This window comes from Meles meles, chromosome 12 (genome assembly GCF_922984935.1).
Source record: "Meles meles chromosome 12, mMelMel3.1 paternal haplotype, whole genome shotgun sequence".
Lineage (NCBI taxonomy): Eukaryota > Metazoa > Chordata > Mammalia > Carnivora > Mustelidae > Meles > Meles meles.
In genome coordinates, this window is record NC_060077.1 from 14,367,277 (window position 1) to 14,394,090 (window position 26,814).

The following is a 26,814-nucleotide window of genomic DNA, read 5'->3' on the forward strand; positions in this document are numbered from 1 at the left end:
GGTGGTTCATTCTGTTTATTACGAAGGGTCCTCCAGCTTCACAGCCCCGACCCTGGCAGCGCCGTCCCATCCACACCGAGCTCACTGGGCAGGGCAGTAAACCAGCCCCTGGAGCGTTACAGTGACAGTACAGGGGGTCCCTGCCCAAGGGAACTGACGACCAAGCGTGTTGGCCTTGCCCCTGGCCTGCTGGGACAGAACCTGTGGAGCTCTGCCACCATTCTGGTACCTGGGCCGGTGAGACCCCGAAGGGCCAGGAAGAGCGGGGGTGTGTGGCAGAACGTGTGCTGGTTGGCACCATCCGATCTGGGCACAGCGGAGATGCTGCTGGGGTCCCTCTGTCCCCCTCCTGCCCAGAGGCCCCCACCGAGGAAGAGATTGGCTATGAGGATCCTGGTCCACGGTGGGACAGGCTGCTTCCGCCGGCAGCACCCCAACCAAGCCTCTCTAGGAACAAAGCCGCTCGTGGGAGCTGCCCCTCTGCCTGCCCAGCCTGGGGGCCTGCAGGGGAGCCGGGGCCGGCCCCTCACTGGCACCAGGGGGAAACTAAGGCACAGCACAGGCACCCACAGGTGTGACCGTACACTGCTTGTAAAAAAGGAAATGGCATTCACTTCTGTACTTCACTCTGCTCAAAACAATATGTGCATTTTTATAAAGTTTCCCTGAATGGTCTTGTGTCCAAAAAGTTTTCTTTGCCAATATAAAATAGGAAAATCACAGACATAGTAAAAATACTGGAGGGGTATTTGTAGAAACCGTCAGGGGCGGCTGCGGCGGGGGGAGAGGCGGAGCAGGGCTCATCGCTGGGCAAGGCCCAGCTCAGACCCATCTCCTCCGGCCCGGCTGCCACTCGCCCTGGCTGTGGGCCCAGTGCCAACGCCGCACGGGGCTTCGAAGCATCCGGGTTTGGGGGAGGGGGGACTGGCCACCCCTGCCCCCCAGATTCAGTAAGCACCTTCCAGGCGGCCCACCCTGACCAGGGACTGTGGCGTGCGGTGGGCGAGCCCGCGTGGCCCAGTCTTTTGCAAACGAAGCAGAAACGATGGAACATGCTCATGAAATGAACCCACAAAGGGAGGACCACGAGTCCAGGTGGGAAGGGAGGGCGCTCTTCCCCCAGACGGAGAAGTCCATCGACATTACAAGACTTAGAAGTCATACCGAAAACACGCCCACGCGACCGGGGCGGAGGCCTTGCACACACAACCCCCGGGTACCAAACCGGGTCCTATGGCTACTTACCGCGGACCTACTAGTTCTAAAATCAAATGGGTGCGCTGGCCCAGGGCACCGGCACCCTGGTCCTCAGCCTGTGCGTGCAGAGGCCCGGCCGGCGGGTGTGGCCTCCCAGGAAGGATGGGAGAGGCTCACTGGAGGATGAAGCCGGGCTGGTGTGGCGGCAGCCGCGGCGGGGGTCTCTGGGGGAGAGCGGGTGGGTATGGAGACACGAACTGCGCGGAGAATCCTTGCTGGGGGGGCAGGCCCACGCGGGGGGGCAGGGGTGGGCACTGGGATCCCGGGTACGGGAGCACCTGTCCTGAGCCCATGGCGGCGGTAAATGGCGTGGCCAAGCGTCCTGCAGGCACCGGAGGCGGAGGCGGGGGGATGCGCCGAGGTAGCATGGAGGGGGGCCCGCTGGCCTCTGAGGTAGGGTAGGGCAGGGGGGCGGCGGGCACCGGCTCGGGCACCCTGGGCAGCAGCGGGGCCGGCACAGAGGCCTGTGGAAGTCTCTGCCCCTTCAGCACCAGCTCCTGGAGCTTCTCGATTTTCACTCTTCGCGTGTGGGCCAGTTTCCGCTGGCTCTGATAGACATCGATGAAGGAGTCCAGAGGAAGCTCTCCGTCAAGAAACTTCTCTGCCATGTTCTGAAAGCGGCAAGAGAACGGATTACTGGGACAGGTCAGCCCTCAGGGAAGGAAGCTCCCTTCACCACCCAGGGAGAGGCAGCACCCAGCCTCCTTCCATCCCGTCTCCCACTTACCCCACCCGCCACGTGCTCCCAACCGCAGACCAGCCGACCTCAGCCCCCCGCAGAGAGAAGGGGAAAGAGGCAGCTGATCCAGGCCACCCACCGCGCCCCATGAGCTGCACATGGCAGCAGGCCCGAGGTGGAGCCAGCCTTAGAGGAAGCGGGCTCAGCCCCGAGCTGCTGGGCTTCGAGGCGCAGAGGAAACCACCCTACCCACTTCCCACGCTCTCACCGAGCCAGCCGGAGCCGTTTCCTTCCCCCCACCACGGCCGGCTGCGCCCTCACAGACATGCCCCCTACAGGCTCAGGGGGCCAAAGGCAGGCTCGTGCCCACCAGGGCTGCCACCCAAGCCCAGCAGTGAACTCGACCATGGGGCCGAACCTGGCGACGTGCCGTCCACCTCAGCTTGCTACGACTGTGCACCGTTTGCCCCTGACTCAGGCCGTATCGCTTAGTGAGGCTCCAACCTTGAGTGCTCCATGGCCGCACAGGCTCCGCCCCGCCAGAGCCCACGGTTCTTGGCCATCAGCAGCCCCCCGAGGGCACGGACTCGCAGTACGGTGCACCCCCGCCGCTGGAGCACCGGACCCACTACGGCCTCCTGGCTGCGGAGCAACGGGCTGCCCACCGGCTCCCAAAGTGGCCCAGACCCTGGCAACTGTGCTCCGGGGCCCCGCGCCCACACTGGCTGGCTTTACCTCGGTGTCTTCCTCAATCTTGGCCCCTTCGGCCTGCAGGAGCGCCAGCAGGGTCTCCAGGGAAGCGCTGCTAGACTGCTGGTCTGGAAGAAGCAAGAGGCATGATGAGAGGAGGAGGCGGCCGGGCCTCAGCCCCTCAAGCCGCCCCAGAACGCCCCCAGACTCCGTGCCACCCTCCTCTCAAAGAGGGGCGTACTTTAACTGGGAAGGTAGCAGCCGGCTTTCCAGGAAGCAAGGCCTTAAAATCCAGGAGGAAGGAGCACAAAGGACAAAACGGGACAGACTCGAGGCCACGCATCCCACACACCATGTCACCGTCGCTGGCCACAGAGGGCTTGTCACCCAACATGTGAGGTGACAGGAACCGCCCCACACAGACCTCTGCTGTATTCGTTTCTGAGTGGTAACTTACATCGAGCAGGAGGAATTTAAGCCCAGGACCTCAGTTTTCTCAAGTGTATAAACCCCAAGCACCACCACCCAGATCGGGATACAGAACATGCACAAAGGCGCCCCAGGCCCGCTCCCAGAGACTGCCCCCGAGGCAGCCCCGATGCCCAATCCTGCCTGGCTGGGAGGCTCACGGGAATGCATCACCCAGGGTGCGCTCTGTGCTGGCTCCTTCCCCCCACACCGTGGACCTGAGATCCCCTCATCTCCTTCAATGTCCACTGTGTGGAGAGCAGAACTCATGGACCCGGCCTTCTGCACACGGACATGTAGACGGTTTCCACACTCAGCTGTTACAACAAAGCTACCATGAGCACCCTTGGGCCCGTCGGTCTTTGCCGGCGGCACACCCAGGGCGGACTGGCTGAATCAGAGTGAGCACAGGGTTCCTTCAGGTAGGTTCCTTCAGGTAGGTTCTGCCAAACAACTCTTCCCAAGGTGCATTTTACCAATCTACATGACAACGTACGTCCTCCCAGCCAGGAAAGAACCCCTCTGTCCGGCCTGCCTCCGAGCTCGCGCTGGGGTAGCATAGACAGTGAGGGCGACTTGGAACCAGGCCTCCCGTTGGCCTCACTGAAGGGCAGGCTTTTAGCCCTTCCTTCCCCGCAGCGCCCTGGAAAGCCATGCAGAGCATGCGGGACCCCGTACTCTGTTCCCACAGCTCCGTAATGACCGTAAATCTAAGTGTGACGTTACGGTGAAATGTCCCCACGAGGAGTACATCTGAACACTAACCCTGAGGGCCTGGCCCACAGGAGAGACATCTGGTAAATAGCATGATTCAGAACATGACTTTTCTGGGCTGTTTGGACAAAGTGAAATTTTGTCTGAAAAGTGGCTAAGTCTCTTCTCTAAACAGGCGGAATGATTCTGTATGTAAATCTGTGGCATGAACCAGGGTCTCAATCTGAAACCTTCCCACAGTAACGCGGCTCTCCTGGCAGCCCAACAGCTTGCAAATGTGCCCTTCCCTCCACTCTATTCTTGCAAGGATCACCCTGGAAAAGTTACCTAATTTGGTCTTCTTTATCTGATAGGCTTCAAAGAGAACCTGGAGTTCCTGATATTTTTGGGTCAAACTTGCTTTCAGGGCGTCCAGCTGGGGCTGGTACAGAAGGTTTCCTTCTGCCAGGCTTCGGTTGCTGGCGAGCGTCATTTCTTTGTTGAGCTGAACATTCTGCGTCTGCAAGGAACACGGCACGATGAGAACCAGCGAGTGTTAGCTCACAGACCCGTCCCCCGGGGCTCCCGACATCCCCCCCGACCCCACACACACAGCCGCCACATCTGCTTCCCTCGGCCTGGTCTCCAGCCGAGACCCTGAGACCGCATGCGGGCCACTCCCGGCCCAGACTCCAGCCCCTCTGGGTTTGCAGTGTGGATGCAGCTCCCTGTTCTCAAAAAGCAAAGCCACTTCCGTTCCAACAACTTGCAGACGGGCGGCCTTGTGACTTGCCCAGGCTCTCTGCTTCGCTAGCGGCGCGGGGGCTGGGATGCCTTCCTCCTCCCTGCGCTTGCAGGACTCAACAGCTGTGTACATTCAGGGATAGATCTGTTCCAAACCAGTTTCTGCGGCTCCACAGGAAATTAGGGAATCACGTTTAACAGCAGAGAACCAGCTGGCATGATGTCAATCCAGCCTCAGTCATCAGGCTTAGAGATCAAACACGAAAGCCTGACACCCTCGGGAATGAATTCCGCTTACAGTGACCCTGCTTGCTCTCCCACGCCCACCTCCGGCTCCCCCTCGACTCAGAGGACAGCGGGAGTCCTCCCGGCTCCAGATCCAAGGCTGGGGCTGATCTGCCCATCCGGTGTGACTTGGGAGGAAGCCGTGGCGCCCCAGACCACAAGGGTGAGGGGAAGTGGATGGGTCTGAGACAAGGTGAAGCATTCCTAATAAAACTCAGCAAAGCTATGCTTAAAGAAAACCCCAAACACATGGGCTGCCACCCGTGCTGGCCGGCGACCAGCCTCCACCACCATGGCCTGCCCACGACAGCCGCACTGTGCGGACCTGAGGTCTCCACGGGGCACCGTCCTGCCCCGCTGTGCTCGTAGCTTCCGGGTGGCCCAAAGCCGTTACCTCGTTTCCCCCTTGATATCTGCTGCCACCGCACCCAGGCTATTTTCCCCCACTTCCTTCCTCCTGAGAGTCTGGGCGCAGATTTCCCACTGTGCGGCCTCCCACTCCCGCCAAGCCCACCCAGGGTGCCTGCCCTGCTCCCGAAGCGGTCTGTACCCGCGCACCCACTGCACGCGCACCCTGGCCCCCGGTCCCCACAGCAGACACGGAGTACCTTTCACACCCAGGAGCTGGGCCCAGGGCCCTAAAAATCCGGCTTGCCTTAAAACAGAATTTAAATTAAGGATTTAAATTAAGACAGAAACTTGAGCCTCAAGCTCAACACTACAACGGGAGTGCAGCAGAAACACCCTCCTCTCCTGCTGCTTCTAGTCGGCAGGGAGAGTCTGAGGCCCTCGTGTAAATGGGGTTCCTGGCAGTGCAGAGTTCTGGGAGCTGCTGCACGAGAGTCTTTCCTTCTATTGTTGAGCCAGCTGAAAGAACAAACAAACCTTTGTCTGGTCCACTCAAGACCACAGCTCAGCAACTGCTTTTAAAACTAAACATGCGGGGCGCCTGGGTGGCTCAGTGGGTTAAAGCCTCTGCCTTCGGCTCAAGTCATGATCTCAGAGTCCTGGGATCGAGCTCCGCATCGGGCTCTCTGCTCAGCAGGGGGCCTGCTTCCCCACCCCTCTGCCTGCCTCTGCCTGCTTGTGATCTGTCAAATAAATAAAATCTTAAAAAAAAACAAGCAACGAAACATGTAACTATGCGACCCAGAAACTGTACTCCTGGGCATTCACCCCTGGGGAAATGAAAACTTATGTTCACACAAAACCCTGTGCGCAAATGTTCAACACAGCTTCATTTGTGACAGCCCAAACCCCAAAGCCATGCAGCCGTCGTCCACCAGGGGACGGCCGGCCAAACCAAGCGCGCCCCATCCACACCACGGAACACCGCTCAGTCCTAAAGAAGGAAGCCTGACACACATGGCAACTTGCAGGAGGCTCCAGGGAATCAGGCTGAGGGCAGAAAGCCAGCCCGGGGGTCACACACTTGAGGATCCGGTGTACACCACACTCCTGAAAGGGCAGTCGCAGAAATGGAGACCGCTGAGTGGTCGGGAAAGGACCTCGGGAAGAAGGCTCACGGGCACGGGGTCCACTCTCCTGGATCCTGACAGGGCCAATGCCACGGCTGGGAGGCTGTGACACAAGGGATCGCTTTAGTTTCTTACAACTGCTTGTGAATCTACAACTACCTCAAAATTTAAATTATAAATCAAGAAACTGCTGAGTTTCTCTACAGCCCACCCCCCGGGCACGCCAGTCTCATCTGATAGCTGAGAAGGGGCAAGTTTTCAAGGCCACAGTCAGGCCCCAGCTGCCGGCACTCCAGCATTCTGACTCGATCTTCAGTCTTTGTTCAATAAACGTTGGCTGGGCAACAACGATTTGCCAAGCCAAAGGAGGCGCAGAGCACTGAGAGGAAGACGACGCTCCTACAGGTACATGAACTCAGTCGTCACGACCGGATGGACCTCAGCGGCCCTCAGCCCGGTTAAACGGAACGGACCTTATTAGCACGCCCTCACTGCTGAGTGCGGGGGACCTGATCCCCACCTGCCCACCAGCCCCTCCCCCCACCACCTCCAGAGCTCAAGTCTGCTCGTCCCATGGGCTCCTTCTCGCGAGGCCCCACACCCAAGTCGTCGCTGCCACTGGCGACAATGAGCAAACAGGAAATTTGTGTCCCCGATCATGGTCTCCCCTCCCCGAATGCTAACACAGGCAGGGTCTCAGTGTGCCAAGCACCTTCAGGGGGTCACACAGTAGGGCTCTGCTAACTGAGTCAGAGATCCTTCCCTACCCCCAGAGCCGGTCACTGGAGGCCAGGTCCGGCAAAAAAAGAGAATCATATACCGTGGAAGGGGGGACAAAGCTGTGTAGGACAAGCACCCAATGCCCCAAACCCTTGATGCAGACAGGGCCCCCTGATCAAGTCCTTGAGACGGAGGCTGGGGTGGGGGGCAGTTCTCACGCTGGATCTGAGGCTAATTCTGGAAGCAGGGTTTCCATCTTCAGCAGAGGCATGGCTGTGAGCAAAGATCTCTGTAGGAACCACGGAAAGACGCTGGCATCCCAAAGCGCCTGCCAATAACATGCCGTGAAAGGAATGCTCTTGTGCAGTGCTCCCCCACGGTGGCCGGACCGGAGAACCACCGGAGGGGAAGGGGTGCTGCTGGCTGGCTCAGACCAACCCCGAGTCAGCCGAATCCTCCAGAAGGCCCAGGCCTGGGTCCAGCTAAGCACGCTGCTCTGATCTCCGTGTATAACACAGCTACAAAGAAATCTTATTCTCGTAGGGTCTCGAACAAGTCAAAAGCACATCTCCCGTGTGTTGGGAAGTCCTAGAAGAGAGGAGCACAAAGCTGCGCGGCTAGGATCGAAGGGCGCTCTGCTAGCACGGGATGCATAAAGACTGGTGTAAGCCGCCAGCCAGCAAGGGCCAAATCAAAGGACAACTGACACCTGTCGTCGCAGGCCGTCATTTGTTTCTAGCCTTTGGGTATTCAGATGTTTTTAAGTTAGTAAATACCGGTAAGTTCTGAGTGGCCACCCAGAGCACACCCACGGCACTCTCCAGGGGACAAGGCCAGGACAGCTTAGAAGCCTCGGCTAAAGCCAGCCCAGCCCCTTCAGCCTCAGAACACGCCGGGGGCGCTGCAATCATGCAGAAAAAGACTCCTTCCTCCGTAACACTCCTTTCTGCGCTGGGATTAGAAATGGGGAGGAAACAGCCAGTCTTGTTCCATCATTTGCAAAGCAAAGGCGACCTGGCTGGAACTCTCCGTTGTGGGGACGGATGGCACAAGCACACTCAGCAAGGCCAAGCGACAGTCACCGTGGGCAACACCCGGCCCAGCCCTGCACCTCCCATAAGACCGAGCCCAGCCTGGGCGTCTGATTGGATCCGGGCGTGACCCTGAGAACGCTTGCAGGGGTCACCTCCGTGCAGGAGGCCAGTCATAGGGCCACCAGACCCCGGGAACAGAAAACCGTGCTGCTGACCTCTCCATGGTTCTCACAAGCCTTTTTCTCAACCACAGAGAAACCCTTTCAGGAAGCAGCCCTGCTGTGGTAAGGACACATTTTTAATCACGGACTCCACTTCAGTTTCCTTTTCTGCTCCTAATCCCAGAAAAACGAGATGCAGGATTGTAGCCTGCGGAGCAGCACCCCAGTCCTCTCCTCCTTTCTGCCTCTCTCTCCCTCCACGAGCGGTCTGGACCGATGTTCACGCCAAGTTCACGGCAACCTCTCAACGATTTTCTTTTTAAACTTTCCTATTTCTCCTTATACATGGTGCTTGATTCACTGCAAGCATCTACAAGCATGCACGAGTTTACAGGAAGAAAGTTATTTTTTAATACAACCTGCTAGTACTAGAACCAGAAGAGCAGAGGCTCTAGAAAAATAAGCTGTTTCAAATTAAAAAAAAAAAAAAAGGGGGGGTGACACGGGTGAAGGGGATTAGGAGATACAAACTTCCAGCTACACACTGTGTTGGAGGCAGAGAGTACAGCAGAGGGAACACAGTGATACTGTAACAACGCGGGAAGGGGACAGATGGGACCACGCTTATCCTGGTGGCTGAATCATCTGCACATGCGTCCAAGCACTACGTGGTCCACCTGAAACTGACGACATTACAGGGCAGCTGTGCTTCAGCAATAGACAAAAATAAAGGACCATCGACCACACACACACAAATTTCAGAAAAAGAAAATAGGGGCGCCTGGTGGCTCAGTCGTTAGGCGGCTGCCTTCGGCTCAGGTCGTGATCTCAGGGTCCTGGGATCGAGCCCCACATCAGGCTCCCTGCTTGGTGGGAAGCCTGCTTCTCCCTCTCCCACTCCCCCTGCTTGTGTTCCCTCTCTCGCTGTGTCTCTCTCTGTCAAATACATAAATAAAATCTTTAAGAAAAAAAAAGAAAACGAGGTATTTTAGACATGCTCATCCAGGCAGAAACGTGAAGACCCCTTTGTCTCTGGCGACGCTCACGCTAATCCAGGAAGGTCTCGCAGCCCGCACGTGCTACCTCACACGCATGCCATTCTGTCTGAATCTGGGCTGGGGAAGGGTAGTCAGAAATAACGTTGGTGTGGAAGAGACCATATCAACTGCCCTCTGGATGACACACGCACCAGTCCCCGATGCGAGGCCCATCGACGGGAGCTGCCTGCTCCCTGCCAGCCAGCACTGGGCCCGAGGTCTGAGTTCTACGGAGGTTTCCCAAACCAGATGCTTCCACAGTTGTACGGTGGTTTGGCAGTGAACTGTAGGGGAGACTCAGGACGACGGCGACTGCTCTGGAGGAGGACTGCCCATCACTGCAGAGAAACCAGTGACACGGAACACACGCAGGGACACCTCAGCCAGGAGCCGGCTTCACGCGGCGCCGGCCTCTGCAGTGGACACTCAGCCCTTCCCCCCCGCCGGGAAAGCAGGTGGGGACGGACGGGCGAGGGCACCACAGGACTGTAGTTTTAAAACGCTCACAAGTTTCAGGCCCTCGGGAACGGCCTGTAACAGCCACAACATGCTCCAGCACAGTGGTGCACGGGGTGCGTGGGTTCATGCATCATTCATCAGGAAATACAGTGAAGCACCTGCTGCCGGGTTCGGGGGGCCCGTAACCAGAACGGTCTGTCCTGACCCCGAGTGTAAGCGGGCCCTGAGCATCACGCTGCCCAGCTCCAGAGGACCCAGACCCTGCGCACTGCAGCCCTGAACACGGACTGCATTTGCTCTTCAAGTAAGTGGCTCAAAAGAGAAAAGGAACAACAAAAGTCCAAAATAGACAAAACTTAAAGACTTAAGTTACTGGTGATGTGAAAACTTCATGTTTCAACAGCATTTGCTAACATTTATTGAGCACCTACTGCATGCCTGGCATCCTGTCACCTTCTCTTCATGCATTTAAGCCCCTCAGTGAAGGGGAGGCCGATTTGCCCCCATTTTACCCATGAGAGAAATACAATCTCAGGGAGGTTTGGGGGAGCGGCAGAGTCTGGCGTGTCCGTGGGTAAGCGGAGTCACGAGGTGCAGTGTCAGGACACTCTCTCCCAAGGACGTTTTCTGCAGATTATGCCCCGCACGACCCGTAGCATCTACCAGCCACACACAGAGCTGATCTACTCTCATTTCCCTGTTTTCAAGTTCTAGGGTTCACTCATCTGAATTTCTATTTATATCTTTTTTTTTTTTTAAGATTTTATTTATTTGACAGACAGATCACAAGTAGGCAGAGAGGCAGGCAGAGAGATGGGGGGAGCAGGCTCCCTGCTGAGCAGAGAGCCCGATGTGGGGCTCAATCCCAGGACCCTGGGATCATGACCTGAGCAGAAGGCAGAGGCTTTAACCCACTGAGCCACCCAGGCACCCCTCTATTTATATCTTTTACTTACCTTTTTATTGAGGATATTTTCAAACACGAAGGGAAAGTAGAGAGAGGAGTGTAACGAATCTGTGTACCTCGTCCCGGGTTTGACAGTTACTGACATGTGCCCACCCTGCTTCACTGAGGTACTCCCCACCTTTTTTTTTTTTTTTTTAAGATTTTATTTACTTATTTGGCAGAGAGAGAGAGAGCACAAGTAGGGGGAGAAGCAGAGGGAGAGGGAGAAGCAGGCTCCCTGCGGAGCAGAGAGCCCAATGCGGGGCTCGATCCCAGGACCCCGGGATCATGACCTGAGCCACCAGGCGCCCCCCTGCCACTTTTTTTCTCAAGTATTTTAAAGCAAATTTCAGGCATCTTATCATTTCACCCTAACTTCAGTGTGTATCTTTAATATGGAAGAACTTTATAACGATAATGCCATAATCACACAAAAGTTAACATTAACTCTGATTTCAAATTCTGCATGTGTTGGCTTCGAGTCCTCGTGTAAGGAGCTTCTGCCTCATCTGGCTGACCATCTGAAATCATTTACACAGGAAAAGCAGGAGGACTGTTTATTTCCACGGCAACCTCCCCTCAACCTTAAAGCAACTTTTAGAAGCCTGAGTTTGATGAAGCAACCTCTGATAATGACTAATAAGCTTTCTGGGGGAGCATCTTTATTAAGTAATAGGTTTGTATATTTTACAGGTTTCAATTAATTGTAGTTACTGATCCTCCTGATGCTCAAATTGCCCACTGCCAGTGGGAGACACTCCAGCTGGGTCCCCAGAGGCTGGACAGCTGCCCTGCTCTCTAGCAGAACAAGAACAGATTGGGACCAGAACAAGGGTCTTATTCTGGTCCCCATCTGGACCAGCCCCTCTCGAAGAAATGCTGGCTCCTTTTAGTGGGAAATTCATTTTGATTTTCATATTTTCCTCTCCAGATAAAATTAAATTGAAAGTTATCCATAATACAAAGATGAGGGGAAAAACAGAACTTCACTTTTATACTTCCTACCAGTAGAAAACGTTGGGTTGCATTAAGACTACGCACAGCAAGCTTATGGATCAGATGACCGAAAGGCTGGCACGTGTTCAGCCAGGTTAATCTCTCCTTTTATTGTACTACACTTGATCTAGCTCACCAATTAATCTCAGGGTAAAATCACCAAGATCACACGCAATCTGAGTGTGGGCTTTACTGTTAAAGCTTAGGTTATTAGAAAGCCCAAATTCATCTTCCGTTCATTCAGTGAAGACCTCGCCAGTGACAAAGTCCTCGCTCTCCAGTCTTCCAAGTACATTCAGGCTTTCGAGCCCGTAATCCAAGCCCACAGGACCTCAGAGCTGTGCTGCAAACGTAGCTTAAATGAGAAAACCTAACAGCTGAGAGCTGGACTGTTTAACATGTTAACAAAATTAAAGATCTGAAAACTCAAAAATACAGTGAAAGAACTATAGAACATGATGAAACTTCCCTAAAATACAACCACCTCGTGGGTTGTGTGAAACCATCTCCAAGGCTACAGCCTACTTGGGAGAGAAAATTTACTGGCTGCTTATCTGATGTTCCACCAAAACAACCCGCTCAACACAGCGAGCGTGCTAGATTAATAAAGGTTGCTATTTTTGATTGAAGGTGTCAAAATCCGTGAGATGAAACTTGCTGCCCTCAGAAAGTAGCAGGCAACCAGACGGAGACAGGAATGATCTCTTCCATATGGACCTGGCTCTCATCTTTAAAATTAGAATGTCACTGCCTTCAAGTGCAACTAACCATAGAAATGCAAAAGGCTACATCTGAAAATAAATGGACTAGTCCCAGAGAAGAATTAGCTTTCTAGTTCTGGCAGGTTCAACATACCAGGGTGCTTTTGTTTTCCTAGAAGACTTCCTTCCTAACATTCCCAGGGGTGTGGGACCTCCCTACTTCCTGGACTTACATGGATAATGATGCCAACAAGAAAGAAACAGAATAGGTGTGACCGGTTCTGATAACTTGTCACCTGTCAGAATGTTACTTTCTTAGGATCGTGACCTTGTAATTCCTGAGTACTCTGGGGAGAGGGAGGAACAGAAGGCAGGACAGGAACACCCAAACCAGTCAACGTGTTAACTGCCTTTGTCCCTGTCTCCTAAAGGTAAGGGGCTTGTCACACTTGGTCCTACCGAATCAATGTCGGCTAGGGAGCCAGGGAAGCCATCGAGAAGCCCTCAGTCCCTATTTTCTTTTTAAAGATTTTATTTATTTAATTGACACACAGAGATCACAAGTAGGCAGAGAGAGAGAGGAAGGGAAGCAGGCTCCCTGCTGAGTGGACAGCCCAATGTGGGGCTCCATTCCAGGACCCCGAGATCATGACCTGAGCCGAAGGCAGAGGCTTTAACCCACTGAGCCCCCCAGGTTCCCAGCCCTCAGTCCATATTATCAGAACCAATTAGCTGTTGGTCAGCTGAACAGTTTGGTTAAAGCCATAAATCAGTAAACACACAAAATTTTAAAGATATGATCTGTCCACTTCTTCATTCAAGGCAAAGCTCTATTCCTAGAGAAAGGGTCTATTAGCTCCAGTTCCAGAAGTTCTTTTTCATCCAGACCACACCCTTTGATGGGGAGGGTTTAAACACCGGCCCCGTGAGACGAGTGCAGAATCCTGGAATTCCGTTTCCCCACAGCCTGGTCCATCCTAAGTCACTAACAAGTCTGTCTCTGGGGTCCCGCTCTGTTAACTCTTCAAAGCACTCAACTTCACCTTCTCTCCTCGCCTTTTCATCTATGGCTCATCAGTTACCGCAGTATTTAATGAAATTAAGTTAATTACTCTAAGAAAACCAGAATAGAGGGGTGCCTGGGGGGGCTCAGTGGGTTAAGCCTCTGCCTCCGGCTCAGGTCATGATATCAGGGTCCGGGGATCGAGCCCCACATCGGGCTCTCTGCTCCGCAGGGAGCCTGCTTCCCCCTCTCTCTCTGCCTGCCTCTCTGCCTACTTGTGATCTCTGTGCATCAAATAAATAAATAAAATCTTAAAAAAAAAAAAAAGAAAACCAGAATAGAAAGGTCCTCAACTCTCAATAAGTACACAACCGCAGTGTGGGAGCAGAAATGTCCAGACAGCTGATCATGATCATGGGGGGGCGGGGCATCAATCACCATGTCCGATGGAGGGAAACGCCAATAGCCAATAACGGGTATACTCTGGTTAAGTGAAGGGAGGTCAATTAATAGCTTCTACTGTAATTTTAAATCCAAATCACTCCTACCCTTCCCCAAAGAAAGCCTATGAAAGACAGGCCTTCTAAGTTCTGGGGGTTTTTGTGGGTTTCTTTGTGTTGTTATTTCTTAAGATTTTATTTGATAGGGAGAGAGAGAGAAGGAGAGAGAGCGCACAAGCAGGGGGAGTGACAGAGGGAGAGGGAGAAGCAGGCTTCTTGCTCAGCGGGAGCCTGATGGTACAGGATCTGCAGGGCTCCATCCCAGGACCCTGGGATCATGACCTGAGCCAAAGGCAGGCGCTTAACCAACTGAGCCACCCAGGTGCCCTATAAATTCTGCTTTTCTTGTTAGCAGTTTCAGACCAGGGCAAACCACCAAAGCAATCATTTGTTTAGTAAGAGCTCAAGGGTTTTTTCCCTTTTCTCTATTTCTTTTTAACCACAATTTACAAGAAATGAATGTATGAGAATTTTCTGGGATGGTCTTTACACAGGTGCAAATACAAAAATGCCTAACCAGGTGGAGCCTAAATTATGTGTATTAAGAATACATCATTTGACAATTTTTGCTTTTACACTTAAAATACATCATGATATAAACTTTCCAACACCTGAGTCAAGAATTTAGTGGATAAAACTTACTCTCACATGACTAAAATTATTCATCTTCTCTTCAGTATGAGAAAATACTATTCTAATAGTGGGATTTTTTTTTAGTCCAGGGGTAGAGAAAGAGATCAAAGAAGAATGTTAACCTGAAATTATTCTACTTAAATTTCATAACAAAAAAGACCTGCAATGTTATCTCCTATAGGGAATTTGATGTTCTAACTAAAAAGAAACAAAAAACAAAAAACAAAAAAACTGCCTACTTAAGACTTAAAATATCGATTTAAAAAAATGATTGAGGCGCCTGGGTGGCTCAGTGGGTTAAAGCCTCTGCCTTCAGCTCAGGTCATGATCCCAGGGTCCTGGGATTGAACCCTACATCAGGCTCTCTGCTCTGCAGGGAGCCTGCTTCCTCCTCTCTCTCTGCCTGCCTCTCTGCCTACTTGTGATCTCTGTCTGTCAAATAAATAAATAAAAATCTTTAAAAAAATAAAAGAAAGAAAAAATTAACAGATTTATGTTCAAAAAGGTTAATCACAATATAATGTAGGATAGCAAAAAAAAAAAAAAAGAAAAGAAAGAAAGAAAAAGCACCTAATATCCAATAAGGGAATGGTCACATAAATTAGGACATATCCACATGATCAAATATTAAGCAGCCATTAAACACACAGTCATGGGGACCTGGGTGGCTCAGTCAGTTAAGTGTCTAACTTCGGCTCGGGCCATGATCTCAGGGTTCTGGGATTGTGTGTGCTCTCACTCAAATAAAATGTTAAAAACAAAGCAAAACAAAACAACAACAACAAAACAGTCATATAATATTCTGATAAAAAATAAAATGAGGCCCCTGGCTGTCTCAGTTGGTGGAGTACGTAAGTCTTGACCTCAGGGTCATGAGTTCAAGCCCTACACTGGGTACTTAAAAAAACGATGAAAAAGAAAAAAGGACATAAAAATAAGAAAATGCCCAGAGTATAACTTTAGGTTAAAACACACACACACACACAACCCCAAACCAAAAACTCTCTATACAGAATAATCCCAGTGGGGGGGAAGTAGGAAACAAAACAAAACAAAACAAAAAAACCCATATAAAATGTCCACAGTATTTCTCTCTGGGTGGTGGTATTACATGTGATTATGTTTTTCTTCTTTATAATTTTCTGCATTTTTAAATTTTTCTATAATAAACACAAAACACATTTTTAAAGATTTGATCAACTGGAATCAGAAACGTTAACGACTACGTACTCGAGACAACTAAAATAAGCTACCAGACACTCCCTGCGTTCTCCAACAGAGTGTGAAAGCAGGCCTGCCCGGAGGACACAGAGCCGGCGCTGTGAACACCAAGCAACTCCAGTTCCGTGTGTGAAGCGGCAGTACCCGTGGGCACTGGGAGCAGATGGCACTTATCCCCTACAGAAGCACTTGCCAAGGCGAGCCACAGGGAAGCAGTCCCATGAGGTTCCACGAGCAAGTCTGGGAAACGCTGCGCGGTCTGGCCCTCTGGGGCTTCACCACACACCCGGGCAGTAAGGACCAAACAAAGCAAAGCAAAACCGAAACCTCTTCACCCTGGTTTTCCAAACTGCTTCACCATGGAAGTCCTCTCCATGCAACCACCACGCCGTGCACAGAATTAGGGCCTCGAGGACGGCCAAGGGAAGTGCCGCCCCGAAGCCAACAGCCGCAGCACCTTATGAAAACCGCCGTGGGCCCCGTGCTGAGCAGCTTGCTCGCGGTTAATCCTCCTGCCGGACATTTAGGAAGGGTAACAGTGCCCAGGGTTTCCTAGCAACCCAAATCCCGTCTTGAGCCACTATGCTTAAGAACTGACCTTATATTTTTCATGAGGCTTTTTATAACTTTTGCCTCTTCCTTATCATTTATTTCCAGATGGTATTACCGGCTCTGTTAGTTTTTCCCTATACCCTTCAAAAATCCGCCACTGACAGAGAAACCAAACGACCAAATGTGTTCCTATTTGAATTAGGTACAAAACAAGACTCCCAGGCCCTCCGAGGAGCCTGGTGTGAGCCCGAGTCGGTGATTTTGGCTTTGGCTGTCCCGAAGCTCTTTGTTATCAACCAGCTTTCAGCCTTCCGGCTGATCTCCCTGCTTTCTGGTCTTCTCCCCTCAAACCCACCCCCACCTCCACCATCAGGGCTGCTGGAACCATCCATTAAAGTCCCAGCTATGACCGCAGCACTCCGTGGTTCCCTCTGTCAAGAGCATCGAGCCACCTGGTCTCACCTGCCTCTCTGGCCCCTTTCCCCACCCCGCTCTGTCCTGCCCTGACCTTCCAGCGAGGCCGGATTAGTCCTGTTGCGCACCCCTCTCCAGGCTTTTCCTCTGTCTGTTCCAGGTGTCTACCCCCATGCCTGGAAGGCCTCCTCCCTCATTACCTGTTAATTGAGTCACAGCTCATGAGTCATCTCCTCCAGGAAATATTCTCTATGGATCCCCCCCAACCCCACAAAGGCCTGTTGGGTCCCCTCCCACTAGTGTCCCCATCACCACCGTTTCACCCACCCAATGTCTGGGAAGACTGACTTTTGTATACTGCGCAGTCCTAAAAGAGGAAAGCAAAGTGTCTTCGTGACTTCCTATCCCCGAGGTGTTCCATAAAGGCTGAGTAATGAATGAACCCACTCGGCCGCAGCTGCGCTCACGCTAATGACAGCTGCAGTCTGATGGCAGGCGGTAATCAGCGCTGCCTCTGTCCCTCTGCCGCCCCAGGCACCGGGCAACGGACAGGAATAGAACCTCGAGGTGCCACTCTTGGTGGCACCAGCTTTGGTGATAACGAAAGATCTGATTTGAAGGAAACATTAACTATGACGCTGCTCGTACTGCAACAAGCTAGGCAAATATCTGTGTTTCACACCAACTCTTTGGCAGAGTAATGAACAATATTCCTCATAATTCTGTGAGAAATGCTTTTTTTTTTTTTGAGAAACGCTTTCAAAAGCTTTCTCTTGACATACGGCAGCACCACCTATGACAACACAGCCCCATCCACCTCCCTGCTTCCATCCTTTCCCTAGGAACCAACTCTACGAACAAGTCTCCTGCCTTTTTCCTCCTAGGTAAGACAGTTTTCCCTAATAATGACGGAATCTGAAAAACCCACACAGCAGAGGGGGAAACAAACCAACTCTTGTCTCGGCACGTTCAGAGTCAGTGATTACATACGTGAACAAGGGCTGACACACAGGGCGTTTACAGAAAACCCTGCACAGCACATTGGGCATAATCCCCACAGCAACATTCTGCTACAAATACTGTGAAAAAGCCAAATACAGATCTTCCTTAATTTACAATGGAGTTACATCCTGATAAACCCATCATAAAAAATATCATTACGTCATCCAAAGGGACACGTGCACCCAAATGTTTATAGCAGCAATGTCCACAATAGCCAAACTATGGAAAGAACCTAGATGTCCATCAACAGATGAGTGGACAAAGGAGATGTGGATACTACATAAAGAAGATGTGGATACACACAATGGAATACTATGTAGCCATCAAAAGAAATGAAATCTTGCCATTTGCAATGATGTGGATGGAACTAGAGGGTATTATGCTTAGTGAAATAAGTCAATCAGAGAAAGACATTTATCATATGATCTCCCTGATATGAGGAAGCTGAGAGGCAACATGGGGGATTTGGGGGACAGGAAAAGAATAAACGAAACAAGATAGGATCGGGAGGGAGACAAATCATAAGAGATTCTTTTTTTTTTTTTTTAAAGATTTTATTTTATTTATTTGACAGAGAGATCACAAGTAGGCAGAGAGGCAGGCAGAGAGAGAGGAGGAAGCAGGCTCCCCGCGGAGCAGAGAGCCCGATGCGGGGCTCGATCCCAGGACCCTGAGATCATGACCTGAGCCGAAGGCAGTGGCTTAATCCACTGAGCCACCCAGGCGCCCCCGTAAGAGATTCTTAATGTCACAAAACAAACTGAGGGTTGCCAGGGGGAGGGGGTTAGGAAGAGGGTGGTTGCGTTATGGACAACGGGGAGGGTATGTGCTATGGTGAGTGCTGTGAAGTGTGTAAACCTGGCAATTCACAGACCTGTACCCCTGGGGCTAATAATACATTATATGTTAATAAAAAATTTTTTAAAAATATATCACGAAGTAAAAAATGTATTTAATACATCTAACCTAGCAAATACACCATACTTACCCTAGACCACCTTAATTGTGCTCAGAACACTGACGTGAGCCAAACCCCCTACGACAAAGCCTTTTTAAGATTTTATTTTATTATTTTTTAAATTTAAGTAAGCTCCATGCCCAACATGGGGCTTGAACTCACAACCCTGAGATCAAGAGTCGCATGCTCTACCGACTGACCCAAACAGGAGCCCACACACGAGCCTGTTCTATAGGGAAGTGTTGACGATCCCATTTAACTTCCTGACTACTGCACTGAGAGTGACAAACAGAAGGGCCGTGCAGGTGGCGGTCAGTGTACCGGTAGTGGACCCTCGTGATCACATGGCTGATTGGGGGGGGGGCGGCAGCCACTGCCCAGCATCACAGGAGAGGCTGGGACCGTGGATGGTGAGCCAGCAACAAGACAAACTCAAAATTCCAAGTACGGGGGCACCTGGGTGGCTCAGAGGATTGAGCCTCTGCCTTCGGCTCAGGTCATGATCTCAAGGTCCTGGGATCAAGCCTCACATAGGGCTCTCTGCCATTGGGAGCCTGCTTCCACCTCTCTCTCTGCCTGCCTCTCTGCCTACTTATGATCTCTGTCTGTCAAATAAATAAATAAAATCTTTTAAACAAATCCCAATACGCTTCTTACTGAATGCATATCACTTTCACACCCTCGTCAAGTCCAACAGTCGCCAGGCTGAACCAGCGCGAGGCAGGGTTGTGTACAAACAACAGCGCTGACTTAGCTCGAGAGTATATCAGTTCTGCTTGATAGATGAGGCTCAAACAGTTCCATCTGCTTCCAGGTTCCTCTTTCGACTGGTCTGATACGGTTGGTACAAACACTGTAACAGGATGTCGGCCTGCCCATAAAACACCAGCATCGTTTCTCCCTGGGCTTCTCCCAGCCCGAAAGTTACTCCTGGTGGACTTTCAAACTTTTAGATTCTTCCCGAAGGAAGTGGGCCCCAAATGTGTATGTCTGCTGACTGCTCCCAAGCTCTAGAGCTGTATTTCCAGCTGCTGCCAGAGGCGCCACGACCCGGTGCTCACACCCCGCACGCTGGGGGACAGGGTCTCAAGAAGCCCTCGCCCCTCCCCCCCTTACTCATGTCCACCTGTGGCCGATTAGCTCCACTCACCTGGCAGCACCTACGTGCCAAGGACACAAAGACACACAGTACAAAATGGAGCCCCCAGACTAGCCAGGGACACAAGGAAGTCAATGTGACAAAATGTGTGACGAGTGCCGTGGAAGAGGCATACGAAGGAGCGAAGAGATGGTGCTGTGCGTCTGTGACTGAGGAGGCAGGCGGGGCGCGTGGGGGGCAAAGCTGGTGAGGCGGGAATCCCGCCTTCCAGAGCCCCAGCTCCAACCCTGACTTCTTCTTTCCTGAACTTCCACTTCCAAGCGGCCTTTCCTGAACCTTCGGGCACTCACCCCGCCCATACTCTGCTGCCAAGTTAGCCTCCTGAAGTGCACGTCTGATCACAGTGCTCTTGGGCTCCGCAAAGTCATGGAAACTCACTGCTACCAAACCACGGGCCTTCCAGTCCCCCGCCAGCCCGCCGCCCCCGCCATCTCCCTGCTGGCAGGAGCCCTCATCTGGCAGAGGAGATGCAACTCACCACTCAGAAAGCCTGTCCCGTGCTTTCCTGCTGTCACTTCCTCCTGATCCCCCGTATTTCTTCCTCAGAACCTGACTTAGAGAAGTAAATACCTAACTCAAGACCCTGGCGGGGGTGGACGGGGCTGCCATGCCTGGGATGGAGCACAGAAGGGGCGTTCACGGGGCTGACAGCGCTGACCCCCTACGCTGGCTGCCGGTACACAAATGCCCCTTACGTTACTCTCTCCGCCCGCGCCAAAGGTGTTGCTGGATCTGCCCGTTTACCGTCTTAAATCTTACCCACCTATCGGAATCCATCTCTTGCACTAGGGAGCTAACTACTGGAGCCAGAGAACCTCTTCACCCACCCTTCAATATCATCTACAATTCACACGGGACCCTTCTTCTTAGGCTTTTTTAAAAAATTGTGATAAAATTGGGGCTCCTGGGTGGCTCAGTGGGTTAAAGCCTCTGCCTTCGGCTCAGGTCATGATCCCAGGGTTCTGGGATCGAGCCCCGCATCGGGCTCTCTGCTTGGCAGGGAGCCTGCTTCCTCCTCTCTCTCTCTCTGCCTGCCTCTCTCCCTACTTGTGATCTCTATCTGTCAAATAAATAAATAAAAATCTTTAAAAAAAAAAAATTGTGATAAAATAGGGGCACCTGGGTGGCTCAATGGGTTAAGCCTCGGCTTTCGGCTGAGGTCATGATCTCAGGTCCTGGGATTGAGCCCCGCATCGGGCTCTCTGCTCAGCAGAGAGCCTGCTTCCTCCTCTCTCTCTGCCTACTTGGATCTCTCTCTCTATATTAAATAAATAAATAAAATCTTTAAAAATAAATAAATAAATAAATAAAAATTGTGATAAAATATAAAATATACCATTTTAGCCATTTTCAAGTGCCGCTTTTAGGTATGTCCATGCTGCTGGGCGGCCACCACCACCGTCCATCGTCAACGCGCCCATCCTCCGGAACTCAAACTCCCCACCGCTCATTCTCTCGCGCGCTGTGTCTGTGTACTCGGTTTATTCCCCAAATTATAATACAGGGATATGATGCCCTACTCACGTTTCCATCTTTAAAATGCCTCACATGCAGTGAGTGCCCCGCAGCTGTGAAACTGAAGTGCGATCTTCTTGAAATGGCAGCAAGAATATGAAGCCTTTTCATTTTAGCAGTAACAGCTGATAACAACTTCCTGAGCGCTCACTGTGCTGGGTGCCATACTAAGCATCTTATACACTCATCTCATCCACCCAACCAACCCGATGAAGTAGGTCACTGCTGCCATCCCTTTTATCTGCAATGCGGAAACTCTACTTGGGAAGACAGTCCCTGCCCAAGGTCTGCAGCTAGTATCAAAAGTCAGTCCTGCACTATACCACACCCATTGCCCTTTTAATCTAGGCACAGGTAGGACAGAGCAATTACATAAGTGATTTCACCTAAGCCAGCCAGTCTAAGAATTCTGAATCTTATTTGTTTTGTTTTTTAAAGATGTTATTTATTTATCTGACAGAGGGAGACACAGAGAGAGAGGGAACACAAGCAGGGGGAGTGGGAGAGGGAGAAGCAGGCCTCCTGCCCAGCAGGGAGCCCGATTTGGGGCTCGATCATAGGACCCTGGGATCATGACCTGAGCCGAAGGCAGACACTTAACGACTGAGCCACCCAGGCACCTCCTGAATCTGTCTCAAGAGGGCTAGCCTTTACAGAAGCCCCCTCTGTGCCAAGTACTGCCTTCACCTGCCATTCCACTGGGCCTCACAACACCCACATGGTTACTACCCTCCCTTGACAGGTAGTCAAGGGAAGCAAGCACAGAGAGTTTAACTGAGAGAAGGTCATCACACAACTCTTGGCTTTCCATAAAACCTTTTTTTTTTTAAAGACTTTATTTGAGAGGGAGAGTGCACCCAAGTGGAGGCGAGGGGCAGAGAGAGAGGGAGAAGCAGGCTCCCCGCTGAGCGGGGACCCTGGGATCAGGACCTGAGCTCTAGGCAGATACTTAACCGACTGAGACACCCAAGAGTCCCTCCACAAAATCCTAATGCCTCCTTTAAAAACACTGAATTTCAGAAAACAATCTCAGACACAGTAATTTTTTACTCAAGAGTGAAAAGAAGAGAAGACTCAAATGTGAAAGTTGCAGCTGTTCCACACAATGACTGCACAAGGTGAACACAAACTCCAGTAGCAGATACTCCAAGAGTTTAATCTTAACTTCCAAAAACCAGTCCCACCAGCGCTCAGCGGGCTGAGGAAACAGTCCCTGGGTTTAAAGCAAGGTCAGTACTTTTCAATGAGCCATTATGATTCATGCAGGAGCTTTGCAACCCCACACAAATCACACCAGAACACGCCTTAGGGAAACAGCTTCTCCCAGACCAGACTCTTTCCACAAAACAATCTGTTTTTCAGACCCTCAGTGTTTCTGAATGTAGGCATGTTCACTTGCCAAAGGAACACAGATCCTGGTTTTGAACCTTAGTTAGGTGGAATTATTAGTTAACGCCAACCAATCAACATTTCCTCAGAAAGCACACGGAGTCACCCAAGGAGGTGCGGTTTAGCTGCCTAATCCCCTAAGCGACAGTTCCTTTTAAGGGAGTGCCCTGTAAGTCCAACGGGGTTAATGTGGACAGAGAGAGAAAGGCACATTCCACTGCCATGTAAAAATAACTTTAAATAAAAATAAAATGTGTGCATATGAAACGTCAGCCCACAGGAAAGGAAAGAGCAAAGATCACTGGGGATGGTATTACATTTAGGCAACTGCATAATGGACAGGAGGAACAGGAAAAGATAAACACGGGGACACTGGAAAGGAGACCGTCTATAGCTCCGACATGATTTGAATGTCTTGAGCTGTGCTAAAGTGCACACACCCCAATTAAAACAATGTAAGGGAAGTATAATGCCCAGCTGTACTCAGACCTAACAGTGAATGCCTTCCAAACCGAGCCACGCTTGCCAGTCGCCACAAAATATCCCCTCGGGCTTGAAGAAGTCTTACTCTACAATTTAAAACACTTCCTTCTGCCAATTAAAAAAAAAAAAAAAAAGCCTTTGGTTCAGATTAAGAGATTCTACGCTTGAAAAAGGCCTATTCCATTCCCCGTCTCTTCCTAGACCTACTGGGATACATAATCGTTTTGACGACAGAAAGGTAAGACGTTTCTTTTTTTTTTTTAAAGATTTTATTTATTTATTTGACAGACAGAGAGATCACAAGTAGGCAGAGAGGCAGGCAGAGAGGAGGAAGCAGGCTCCCTGCAGAGCAGAGAGCCCGATGCGGGACTCGATCCCAGAACCCTGAGATCATGACCTGAGCCGAAGGCAGCGGCTTAATCCACTGAGCCACCCAGGCGCCCCAGGTAAGACGTTTCTTAAGCTACTGGCAAATAAAAATTTACTTAACATTCTTGAACTAAGACCCTATTAACTTGTCAGCACCTTTCTAAAACAATGAATTAGCTGATTATTAGTGACTACAATTACTTTTTTTTTTTTTAATATTTTATTTATTTGACAGACAGAGATCACAAGTAGGCAGAGACTCAGCCAGAGAGAGAGGGAAGCAGGCTCCTTGCTGAGCAGAGAGCCCGATGCGGGGCTCGATCCCAGGACCCTGGGACCATGACCTGAGCCGAAAGCAGAGGCTTTAACCCACTGAGCCACCCGGGTGCCCCTCTTTTTTTTTTTTTAGATTTTATTTTTTTATTTGACACACAGAGATCACAAGTAGGCAGAGAGGCAGGCAGAGAGAGAGAAAGGAGACACCCCTACAATTACTCTTTATTGAGCATTAACTACATGCTGTGTTAACATGCACTATCTCCTATAATCCCCAGGTCAACTGTATTAGCCCTCTCCCAACAGATGCTCAGAGAGGTGGATTAACTTGCCTGAAATCACACAGCTGAGAAGTGGCCACGTCCAGCCTAGAATATTTGATTCCAAAGTCGGTAAATTCCCTTTGGTCAGGAGAGGACAGTTCACAGAGTATTTTCTTCTGTCTCACAACCACCCCGAAAAAAAGCCAATAAGCCAATGCATAACACTAATTCCTGAGTCAAAGTACCATGGCCAAAATTTTAGTTATTCATGTTATACCTGTTCCTTACAGAAACATGCCACATGTGACCACAGGAACAGGATTTGCTAAGTGTGACTGCAGCTAAGTGAGCTGGTTGGCTAACGTTTGGTCTTCTGGATCAGTTTCCTTGTTTTAAAAGCACTACACCCCAAAGAAAAAACTGCTGCTGAGTAAGTTAACTTGAATTATGTGATTATGAGGTCTGATCAAGTGCAGTGTTTATACAGGATGTTCTGGTAGGATGGCTCTACATAAAAAAAATAAAAAAAAAAAGACCATCAAAAATGTTCTGCTGAATTAATTTGCCTTTCCCTTTACATATTAATCTCCAGTTTCTTGAGTAGAGGAAATAAGTGATGCTCTCCCTAACAGCCTCGGAGTCAGGAAAATTACTGGACTCTCTTCACAATCTTCCCTCTGCTACAAGGCCGTTTATTTCTATTACGGTAGAATATAATCAATCTAACTACACCAATATAAATACAGTATTCTGTTCTTACTGAAACAGAAGAGTCCTACAGCAAAATAACTTGTAGGTGGTATTACACATTACAAAAACATACCTGTCGTTTTATTATTAAACTAGAAAGATGCCTGCTGACATACAACAAAAGGTCTCCCAGCAACTGAAAAGCAGAGAAACTAGGCAAAGACTTTACTTCTTTAGAGACGTGAAACTCTGTCAGTCAAGAAAGATGGATTTTGTCACTTATTATTCTCTAAAATGGAAAGTGCCACATGGAGACCATAAATGAGGGAAATTGCATCTCGGAGCAATGTTCTCTGTGCCAAGTTACAAAGCCCGTGAATACAAGGGGTGTATTAATGGAGAGACTGATACCATCTTACTACAGTGGCCTCTCTGTGGCTCAGGACAATAATCTGTTGAGGGTTTTCCAGTGATTTTGAATGTGCAACCTCCATACAAGCCCCCTTTTAAGGAAGCTGGCTCAGTGCTGAACAATCCCTCTTGGGAAAGAAAGCCAAAAGCCCCCACTCGGGCTTCTGGGTGAGAGGCTCAGCCCTGTAGGCGTGGGAAGGCTCAGACTTTGTAGACAAAGAAGGAGGAGTGGTAAATGGGCTGGGGAGAGCTGGGATCAGCCTGTGTCCACCTGCCTGGATGAGACCCAGACCCACAGGATGGGACATTCAGAGAAAGAGTCCAAAAAGGCTGGGAAAAGGAGAGACACACAGTGCAAATCCAAGCGTGAAGCCAGTTGCCCTGGAGAGCAAACCACGCCACAAGAGATGCAGTGAGATAACCAGAAACAGGGTGGCATATGCCTTTCGGAGGCTGGGAAGGACCTCGACTACCGAAGAGGCGGGGAATTGGCTGTCAGCCCCCCAACCCCTGGTTTTTCTTCTCCCCCCCCCAAAAAAAAATAGCTCCAGGAACTCTCACGGAACCCAGCACAGTAAGACACTGGGGCAAAGCCACCACACGAGATTCCCATATTCCCTTCTTTCACAGGAAGGGGCAACTTTATGGAGAAAGGGATTCCTGCTCCCACCGACCAGACCAAGGAGAACCACCTAGGACGGCTCTGCTAGGGCCACTTCCAAATGAAGGCGGACCCCATACGGACCCTCCAACACTCGGGAACTCTTAGATACCCGGACCCCTCAAATCTTTAACCTGGCTAAGACCATAGCCTCGTGCCTCCCACAACCTCAGAGACCCTGCCCAATCCTAAAGTCCATCTCAGAACTACCGTCCAGACTCGGCTTCAGAGCCTCAGCCCCCACAAAACCATCCTGGAAATGGCAATCCGGCTAGTCCGCTCACCTCCTGAAAACCTATTCGCAGACCCCAGTTCTGCTTTAGTCCGCCTGTACCTCTCAACCCTCTCGTCAAGCCCCCGAACCCCTGCCCAGACCTAGTCCTCGGCCCTCTCCCTCCGGTCTCAGTCACCCCTAGTCCTCCACGACAGTCCCCTCTACCTTCTACAACCCAGTCTCATTCCCCTAATTCCCTAGTCATCCCACCAGACTCAGCCACGGCCCCCTGAGAGCCCAAATGCCCCTTCCAGGCTCTCCCAGCCTCGGCGTCTCATAAGCCTCGCCCCGAACCCGGTCAGACCTCGAGCCCCGTCTCAGGGCGCTATCCCCCGCCCGGCCCCAGCTCCGTCCCCTCACCCCGACTCCGTCTCCAGCCCTCCCATTCCTCGTCGCAGTCCCTTCGACCCAACTTGAGACACCGCGATCGCCCCCCGCTTCGGGCCACCTCCAGCCTGCCGCAGGCCCCCCACCCCGCACGCCCCTCCTTGAGGCGCTGCCGCCGCCGCGCGCCCCTGCCCAGCTCACCTCCTCCATCTTCTGCACCATCTCCGTCAGCTGTCCCTCGTCCTCCAGCAGCTCGTTGAGCTGCATCAGCGACAGCCCAGCAAACCGGGCTTCGCTCCCAGCGCCCGCCATCCCCGCGTCTCAGCCACCGCCGCAGCTCCTGCCGCCAGGCTCCGCCGACCGGAA

At 51.3% G+C, this 26,814-nt stretch overlaps 1 protein-coding gene across 2 annotated transcripts; it reads right to left on the reverse strand.

Annotated features, from left to right (window-relative positions):
* Nucleotides 1-26,814, reverse strand: VPS37B (VPS37B subunit of ESCRT-I). Of its 2 annotated transcripts, XM_046024105.1 has the most exons (5): nt 26,650-26,814; nt 6,182-6,397; nt 4,136-4,307; nt 2,672-2,754; nt 1-1,868 (listed from the first exon to the last, which is right to left on the reverse strand). In XM_046024105.1, exons 1-5 carry the CDS (start codon nt 26,758-26,760, stop codon nt 1,371-1,373), a joined length of 1,080 nt encoding a protein of 359 aa, XP_045880061.1. In that variant the 5' UTR covers nt 26,761-26,814; the 3' UTR covers nt 1-1,370. The 2 variants fall into 2 exon arrangements, with proteins under 2 accessions (XP_045880061.1, XP_045880062.1); XM_046024106.1 differs by lacking the exon at nt 6,182-6,397.

Excerpts from the sequence above, each read along its gene's own strand:
- VPS37B (XM_046024105.1), bottom strand. The coding sequence starts at position 26,760 with ATGGCGGGCGCTGGGAGCGAAGCCCGGTTTGCTGGGCTGTCGCTGATG. Across the intron at positions 4,308-6,181 it reads AGCCTCCTGCAAGTTGCCAT|ACGCAGAATGTTCAGCTCAA; the intron begins GTGTGTCAGGCT and ends TGTTCCTTGCAG. Across the intron at positions 2,755-4,135 it reads GATAAAGAAGACCAAATTAG|ACCAGCAGTCTAGCAGCGCT; the intron begins GTAACTTTTCCA and ends TGCTTCTTCCAG.